The sequence below is a fragment of the Entelurus aequoreus genome, linkage group LG05 (genome assembly GCF_033978785.1).
Source record: "Entelurus aequoreus isolate RoL-2023_Sb linkage group LG05, RoL_Eaeq_v1.1, whole genome shotgun sequence".
Taxonomy (NCBI): Eukaryota; Metazoa; Chordata; class Actinopteri; order Syngnathiformes; family Syngnathidae; genus Entelurus; species Entelurus aequoreus.
In genome coordinates, this window is record NC_084735.1 from 6,711,638 (window position 1) to 6,721,882 (window position 10,245).

Here is a 10,245-nt window from a genome sequence, read left to right on the forward strand (position 1 = left end):
ACTGAAATCCTGACCAGGAAAATGAACGACCTCAGAGTCCTTTCAGGTTTGTACCGCAACTCTGCTAACAGAAAGTGAAAGTATTTTCTGTTTGCGCTCATTCAAGGGTCGAGAGCTTTAGGGGCCATTTTGAACTTTTATCTTTAAGAATCATAAATGTTGGGATTATTGGGATACATTTTATTTTGGGCTGTTCAGAACAACAACAAAGTACACGGACCACAGCACGGCGTCACAATTATTTACCGTATTTTCCGAACTATAGAGCACACCAGTATACACCGTATATATATATACACACACATATAATGACTTATTTACACAGAAAGATTTTGTAAATGTTTATTTACATACTTTTGTTTCCAAACAGGGCAGTAAAACAGCTGATCAAACAAAACAGAAGTCATGGCCACGGACCCACTAGCTGCGCAAGCTAGCTCTCCAATCAGCTAAACGGACTCACGGTAATTAGTGAAAGTGAAACAATGCCATTGTAAGTTAATTTGATTACCAGACACTCGTAAATGTGTTAGCATATTAGCGAACGCTAACATTGCAATAGCACGTAGAAATATGCATGAAAACACTCCTATAGACATCACACATGGGACGCTTTAGTAAGTCAGAATTGTTTGTTATATTGTAAAACGTATAAATATATATATAGCCTACAAATATATAAATATTATGTGTACATAATTATGATTGAATATTAAAAGTTTGACTCCTACCTTGTTTACGTCCGTGACGACCTCCTTAAAGTTTTGGGTAAGTAAACAGTGTTTTGCATTTTTTCCCATCATGCCTTGCAATGGATTTAAATGGGTGTAATTTTAAGGTTTTATGCTGATTGGATGTTTTTTATTATCCACAAAATTCAGTGAGCAGGTTGTGTTATTTGTGACCAGATTAGTAGATTTTTTCCCACTGCACCATGACTAGGGAAGGTTGTTTGGATTGGGTCATATAGGTAAATGCTGTGCACACATTTTCAAGAAAACATACTTCAAACTGAGTTACTCATGTTGTCACGTTTTTTATAATCCACAAAGTTCAGTGGGCAGGTCGTGTGACCAGATTAGTTGATTTTTCTTTCCTGCGCCATGACTAGGGAAGGTTGTTTGGATTGGGTCATATAAGTTAATGCTGTGCACACATTTTCAAGTAAACACACTTTAAACTGAGTTACTCATGTTATGTTTTTTCTCTCAATAATACACAAAGTTCAGTGGGCAGGTTGTGTGGCCAGATTAGTTCATTTTCTTCCCTGCGCCATGACTAGGGAAGGTTGTTTGGATTGGGTCATATAAGTTAATGCTGTGCACACATTTTCAAGTAAACACACTTTAAACTGAGTTACTCACGTTATGTTTTTTCTCTCAATAATACACAAAGTTCAGTGGGCAGGTTGTGTTTTGTGTGACCAGATTAGTTCATTTTCTTCCCTGCGCCATGACTAGGGAAGGTTTTCTAGATTGGGTCATAAAAGTTAATGCTGTGCACATATTTTCAAGTAAACACACTTTAAACTGAGTTACTCATGTTATGTTTTTTCTCTCAATAATCCACAAAGTTCAGTGGGCAGGTTGTGTGACCAGATTAATTGATATTTCTTTCCTGCACCATGACTAAGGAAGGTTGTTTGGATTGGGTCGTATAAGTTAATGCTGTGCACACATTTTCAAGTAAACACACTTTAAACTGAGTTACTCATGTTATGTTTTTCTCTCTCAATAATACACAAAGTTCAGTGGGCAGGTTGTGTTTTGTGTGACCAGATTAGTTCATTTTCTTCCCTGCGCCATGACTCGGGAAGGTTGTTTAGATTGGGTCATATAAGTTAATGCTGTGCACATATTTTCAAGTAAACACACTTTAAACTGAGTTACTCATGTTATGTTTTTTCTCTCAATAATCCACAAAGTTCAGTGGGCAGGTTGTGTTTTGTGTGACCAGATTAATTGATTTTTCTTTCCTGCACCATGACTAAGGAAGGTTGTTTGGATTGGGTCATATAAGTTAATGCTGTGCACACATTTTCAAGTAAACACACTTTAAACTGAGTTACTCATGTTATGTTTTTTCTCTCAATAATACACAAAGTTCAGTGGGCAGGTTGTGTGACCAGATTAATTGATTTTTCTTTCCTGCACCATGACTAAGGAAGGTTGTTTGGATTGGGTCGTATAAGTTAATGCTGTGCACACATTTTCAAGTAAACACACTTTAAACTGAGTTACTCATGTTATGTTTTTTCTCTCAATAATACACAAAGTTCAGTGGGCAGGTTGTGTTTTGTGTGACCAGATTAGTTCATTTTCTTCCCTGCGCCATGACTAGGGAAGGTTGTTTAGATTGGGTCATATAAGTTAATGCTGTGCACATATTTTCAAGTAAACATACTTCAAACTAAGTTACTCATGGTGTCACGTTTTTTATAATCCACAAAGTTCAGTGGGCAGGTTGTGTGACCAGATTAATTGATTTTTCTTTCCTGCACCATGACTAGGGTAGGTTGTTTGGATTGGGTCATACAGGTAAATGCTGTGCACACATTTTCAAGAAAACATACTTCAAACTAAGTTACTCATGGTGTCACGTTTTTTATAATCCACAAAGTTCAGTGGGCAGGTTGTGTGACCAGATTAATTGATTTTTCTTTCCTGCACCATGACTAAGGAAGGTTGTTTGGATTGGGTCATATAAGTTAATGCTGTGCACACATTTTCAAGTAAACACACTTTAAACTGAGTTACTCATGTTATGTTTTTTTCTCTCAATAATACACAAAGTTCAGTGGGCAGGTTGTGTTTTGTGTGACCAGATTAGTTCATTTTCTTCCCTGCGCCATGACTAGGGAAGGTTGTTTGGATTGGGTCATATGGGTAAATGCTGTGCACACATTTTCAAGAAAACATACTTCAAACTGAGTTACTCATGTTATGTTTTTTTATATTCCACAAAATTCAGTGGGCAGGTTGTATGACCAGATTAGTAGATTTTTCCCCCCGCGCCATGACTAGGGAAGGTTGTTTGGATTGGGTCATACAAGTAAATGCTGTGCACACATTTTCAAGTAAACACACTTTAAACTGAGTTACTCATGTTATGTTTTTTCTCTCAATAATACACAAAGTTCAGTGGGCAGGTTGTGTTTTGTGTGACCAGATTAGTTGATTTTTCTTTCCTGCACCATGACTAAGGAAGGTTGTTTGGATTGGGTCATATAAGTTAATGCTGTGCACACATTTTCAAGTAAACACACTTTAAACTGAGTTACTCATGTTATGTTTTTTCTCTCAATAATACACAAAGTTCAGTGGGCAGGTTGTGTTTTGTGTGACCAGATTAGTTGATTTTTCTTTCCTGCGCCATGACTAGGGAAGGGTGTTTGGATTGGGTCATATAGGTAAATGCTGTGCACACATTTTCAAGAAAACATACTTCAAACTAAGTTACTCATGTTGTCACATTTTTATAATCCACAAAGTTCAGTGGGCAGGTTGTGTGACCAGATTAATTGATTTTTCTTTCCTGCACCATGACTAAGGAATGTTGTTTGGATTGGGTCATATAAGTTAATGCTGTGCACACATTTTCAAGTAAACACACTTTAAACTGAGTTACTCATGTTATGTTTTTTTCTCTCAATAATACACAAAGTTCAGTGGGCAGGTTGTGTGACCAGATTAGTTCATTTTCTTCCCTGCGCCATGACTAGGGAAGGTTGTTTAGATTGGGTCATAAAAGTTAATGCTGTGCACATATTTTCAAGTAAACAAACTGAGTTACTCATGTTGTCCACTGGATGGCGACTACTTGACTTCTATGTAAAAAATATACAAAAACCCCAAATGGAATCGCAATGCTGGAGAGAAAAGTGGTAGTTAGGTCTTGTCTCTGAATCGTGCAGTCCCAGCACACCATGATTCCGACAGTTTCCGTTAGCGGTTCCTGAGCGACGTTAACTTATTAGGTCAAGTGGGGGGCGTGACGTGAGGCGGGGTTCCACCCCAAATTGCGGGAAGGTTGCACGCATCTGAATATTTTGGTGCGGAGGCAGATTTGGGGTTCCTGGCGTCCGGACCGGGTGCGGTCTGAGGTGGGCGGTCACTGAGGTAGCACGATGAGGACCCAGCCCCATCTAGTGGTCACTTGTTGTAGCGCAGGTGTGTGAGGACGCCGTCTTGAGGCGTCTGACTTTTGTGTCTCCGAATGTGTCGCTTGTAGTTGGAGTTGTCGCTGAAGCGCCGCCCGCAATCATCACAGCCGTACGGTTTTTCCCCCGTGTGCACGCGCAGGTGTTTCTGGTAGCCGTCGAAGCGGGTCAGTCTCTTGCCGCAGATGCCGCACGTGTACGACTTGTCAGCTTTGTCCTTCATGCTGTGGTCCCGCACGGCCTTGGACCGAGGTTTTCGCCGCCCGCGTGGACCGGCACGTGCGCGGGCGGCCTGCATCGATGTCCCCGGCTGGGGGTCTGAGTCGGAGTCCTCCGCGTTGTGGCGGTCGGAGAGCGGCGACGCACCGCAGACGTCGTCAGGCCACTCCTCTAAGTCGCCACTCAGGAACACGGCGACTTCGGGCTCGGAACCCGGAGGAGTGTCTTCCTGCTGGGGCTCCTCCTCTTTGACGGTCGGCGGGACATGAACTTCCAGGTTCAGACCGGCCGTCCAATCATGTGGCTCGCTGGGCGCTGACAGGAAGTGACATCACAACGTGAACTTTTTAATTCAGCTTTTTTTGTTACAACCAGCTGTTAAAGTGCTCGCTTTTAATATGAATGTTACTACATGACATATATACTTACATTATGTATACATTACATGTTATTATGAATGTTACTAAATACTACATATATACTTACATCATGTGTATATTACATGTTATTATGAATGTTACTAGATACTACATATATACTTACATCATGTGTATATTACATGTTATTATGAACGTTACTAGATACTACATATATACTTACATCATGTGTATATTACATGTTATTATGAATGTTACTACATGACATATATACTTACATCATGTGTATATTACATGTTATTATGAATGTTACTACATGACATATATACTTACATCATGTGTATATTACATGTTATTATGAATGTTACTACATGACATATATACTTACATTATGTATACATTACATGTTATTATGAATGTTACTAGATACTACATATATACTTACATCATGTGTATATTACATGTTATTATGAATGTTACTAGATACTACATATATACTTACATCATGTGTATATTACATGTTATTATGAATGTTACTAGATACTACATATATACTTACATCATGTGTATATTACATGTTATTATCAATGTTACTACATGACATATATACTTACATTATGTATACATTACATGTTATTATGAATGTTACTAGATACTACATATATACTTACATCATGTGTATATTACATGTTATTATGAATGTTACTACATGACATATATACTTACATCATGTGTATATTACATGTTATTATGAATGTTACTACATGACATATATACTTACATTATGTATACATTACATGTTATTATGAATGTTACTAGATACTACATATATACTTACATCATGTGTATATTACATGTTATTATGAATGTTACTACATGACATATACTTACATCATGTATATATTACATGTTATTATGAATGTTACTACATGACATATATACTTACATCATGTGTATATTACATGTTATTATGAATGTTACTACATGACATATATACTTACATCATGTGTATATTACATGTTATTATGAATGTTACTACATGACATATATACTTACATCATGTATATATTACATTTTATTATGAATGTTACTACATGACATATATACTTACATCATGTATATATTACATGTTATTATGAATGTTACTACATGACATATATACTTACATCATGTGTATATTACATGTTATTATGAATGTTACTACATGACATATATACTTACATCATGTGTATATTACATGTTATTATGAATGTTACTACATGACATATATACTTACATCATGTGTATATTACATGTTATTATGAATGTTACTACATGACATATATACTTACTTCGTGTGTATATTACATGTTATTATGAATGTTACTACATGACATATATACTTACATCATGTGTATATTACATGTTATTATGAATGTTACTACATGACATATATACTTACATCATGTATATATTACATGTTATTATGAATGTTACTACATGACATATATACTTACATCATGTGTATATTACATGTTATTATGAATGTTACTACATGACATATATACTTACTTCGTGTGTATATTACATGTTATTATGAATGTTACTACATGACATATATACTTACATCATGTATATTACATGTTATTATGAATGTTACTACATGACATATATACTTACATCATGTGTATATTACATGTTATTATGAATGTTACTACATGACATATATACTTACATCATGTATATATTACATGTTATTATGAATGTTACTACATGACATACATACTTACATCATGTATATATTACATGTTATTATGAATGTTACTACATGACATATATACTTACATCATGTATATATTACATGTTATTATGAATGTTACTACATGACATATATACTTACATCATGTATATATTACATGTTATTATGAATGTTACTACATGACATATATACTTACATCATGTATATATTACATGTTATTATGAATGTTACTAGATACTACATATATACTTACATCATGTGTATATTACATGTTATTATGAATGTTACTACATGACATATATACTTACATCATGTGTATATTACATGTTATTATGAATGTTACTACATGACATATATACTTACATCATGTATATATTACATGTTATTATGAATGTTACTACATGACATATATACTTACATCATGTATATATTACATGTTATTATGAATGTTACTAGATACTACATATATACTTACATCATGTATATATTACATGTTATTATGAATATTACTACATGACATATATACTTACATCATGTATATATTACATGTTATTATGAATGTTACTACATGACATATATACTTACATCATGTGTATATTACATGTTATTATGAATGTTACTACATGACATATATACTTACATCATGTGTATATTACATGTTATGAATGTTACTAGATACTACATATGTATATTACATGTTATTATGAATGTTACTAGATACTACATATGTATATTACATGTTATTATGAATGTTACTAGATACTACATATGTATATTACATGTTATTATGAATGTTATTAGATACTACATATGTATATTACATGTTTTATGAATGTTACTAGATAATACATATATATTACATGTTATTATGAATGTTAATAGACACTACATATTTATATTACATGTTATTATGAATGTTACTAGATACTACATATGTATATTACATGTTATTATGAATGTTATTAGATACTACATATGTATATTACATGTTTTATGAATGTTACTAGATAATACATATATATTACATGTTATTATGAATGTTAATAGACACTACATATTTATATTACATGTTATTATGAATGTTACTAGACACTACATATTTATATTACATGTTATAATTAATGGGTTATACTTATATAGCGCTTTTCTACCTTCAAGGTACTCAAAGCGCTTTGACACTATTTCCACATTCACCCATTCACACACACATTCACACACTGATGGCGGGAGCTGCCATTCAAGGCCCTAACCACGACCCATCAGGAGCAAGGGTGAAGTGTCTTGCTCAAGGACACAACGGACGTGACGAGGTTGGTAGAAGGTGGGGATTGAACCAGGAACCCTCAGGTTGCTGGCACGGCCACTCTCCCAACTGCGCCACGCCGTCCCCATTATTTATTTATAATGTTATTAAATACTACATATGTATATTACATGTTATTAGATACTATATATGTATATTACATGTTTTATGAATGTTACTAGATAATACATATATATTACATGTTATTATGAATGTTACTAGACACTACATATTTATATTACATGTTATTATGAATGTTACTAGACACTACATATGTATATTACATGTTAATATGAATGTTACTAGACACTACGTATGTATATTACATGTTATTATGAATGTTACTAGACACTACGTATGTATATTACATGTTATTATGAATGTTACTAGACACTACATATGTATATTACATGTTATTATGAATGTTACTAGACACTACATATGTATATTACATGCTATTATGAATGTTACTAGACACTACATATGTATATTACATGTTATTATGAATGTTATTAGATACTACATATGTATATTACATGTTTTATGAATGTTACTAGATAATACATATATATTACATGTTATTATGAATGTTACTAGACACTACATATGTATATTACATGTTATTATGAATGTTATTAGATACTACATATGTATATTACATGTTTTATGAATGTTACTAGACACTACATATTTATATTACATGTTATTATGAATGTTACTAGACACTACATATTTATATTACATGCTATAATTAATGTTATTAGATACTACATATGTATATTACATGTTTTATGAATGTTACTAGATAATACATATATATTACATGTTATTATGAATGTTACTAGACACTACATATGTATATTACATGTTATTATGAATGTTACTAGACACTACATATGTATATTACATGTTATTATGAATGTTACTAGACACTACGTATGTATATTACATGTTATTATGAATGTTATTAGATACTACATATGTATATTACATGTTTTATGAATGTTACTAGATAATACATATACATTACATGTTATTATGAATGTTACTAGACACTACATATGTATATTACATGTTATTATGAATGTTACTAGACACTACATATGTATATTACATGTTATTATGAATGTTATTAGATACTACATATGTATATTACATGTTTTATGAATGTTACTAGATAATACATATGTATATTACATGTTATTATGAATGTTACTAGACACTACATATGTATATTACATGTTATTATGAATGTTACTAGACACTACATATGTATATTACATGTTATTATGAATGTTACTAGACACTACATATGTATATTACATGTTATGAATGTTACTAGACACTACATATGTATATTACATGTTTTATGAATGTTACTAGATAATACATATATATTACATGTTATTATGAATGTTACTAGACACTACATATGTATATTACATGTTATTATGAATGTTACTAGACACTACATATGTATATTACATGTTATTATGAATGTTACTAGACACTACATATGTATATTACATGTTATTATGAATGTTATTAGATACTACATATGTATATTACATGTTTTATGAATGTTACTAGATAATACATATATACTACATGTTATTATGAATGTTACTAGACACTACATATTTATAATACATGTTATTATGAATGTTACTAGACACTACATATGTATATTACATGTTATTATGAATGTTACTAGACACTACGTATGTATATTACATGTTATTATGAATGTTATTAGATACTACATATGTATATTACATGTTTTATGAATGTTACTAGATAATACATATATATTACATGTTATTATGAATGTTACTAGACACTACATATGTATATTACATGTTATTATGAATGTTACTAGACACTACGTATGTATATTACATGTTATTATGAATGTTACTAGACATTACATATGTATATTACATGTTATTATGAATGTTACTAGACACTACATATATACTTCCAGCATGTGTAAAGAGTTATAGGCGGACTATTGCATGTATTCACTGGTTAGAATGTATTCCAGGAAGAAAAACGCACGTGTTTGTCAGTCAAACTGGACTAAGTTGAGTCCGCCATGTTTGTTTGTGTTCATCCGGCTGAAAGTTAGCTGGAATATCAAACATGTTCGGGTCGGACTGAGCCTTAAAGTCGGACTTAAAAGTATCGGGAGTGTTGTAAAAAAGCAATGTTAGACCTGCGCTGAAGGAGACTTGCAGAAGCCGCCGCTGCCGCTGGATCTCCCGCCTGGAGCAGCACAGCTCCCGCTCCAACTCGGCGATGGTGCTGCCGAACACGGCCAGGATCTCCTCCGCCACCTCGGCCATGCGCTGGTTGATGAGCAGACGCAGCATGTCCACTTTGGCCATTTTCTACAAAAAAGTCCCGTGTGCCGCACAAAATGAATCACTGGGCCGCTTGGGACGCACCA

At 33.1% G+C, this 10,245-nt stretch overlaps 1 protein-coding gene across 1 annotated transcript; it reads right to left on the bottom strand.

Annotated features, from left to right (window-relative positions):
* Positions 1 to 1,254: 1,254 nt before the first annotated feature.
* Positions 1,255 to 10,245, bottom strand: LOC133650096 (zinc finger and BTB domain-containing protein 17-like). The gene is made up of 2 exons (XM_062046921.1): positions 10,012 to 10,245; positions 1,255 to 4,693 (listed from the first exon to the last, which is right to left on the bottom strand). The coding sequence occupies exons 1-2, from the start codon at positions 10,181 to 10,183 to the stop codon at positions 4,152 to 4,154; spliced, it is 714 nt and encodes a 237-aa protein (XP_061902905.1). The 5' UTR covers positions 10,184 to 10,245; the 3' UTR covers positions 1,255 to 4,151.

Excerpts from the sequence above, each read along its gene's own strand:
- LOC133650096 (XM_062046921.1), bottom strand. The coding sequence starts at position 10,183 with ATGGCCAAAGTGGACATGCTGCGTCTGCTCATCAACCAGCGCATGGCC. Across the intron at positions 4,694-10,011 it reads GCAAGTCTCCTTCAGCGCAG|CGCCCAGCGAGCCACATGAT; the intron begins GTCTAACATTGC and ends ACTTCCTGTCAG.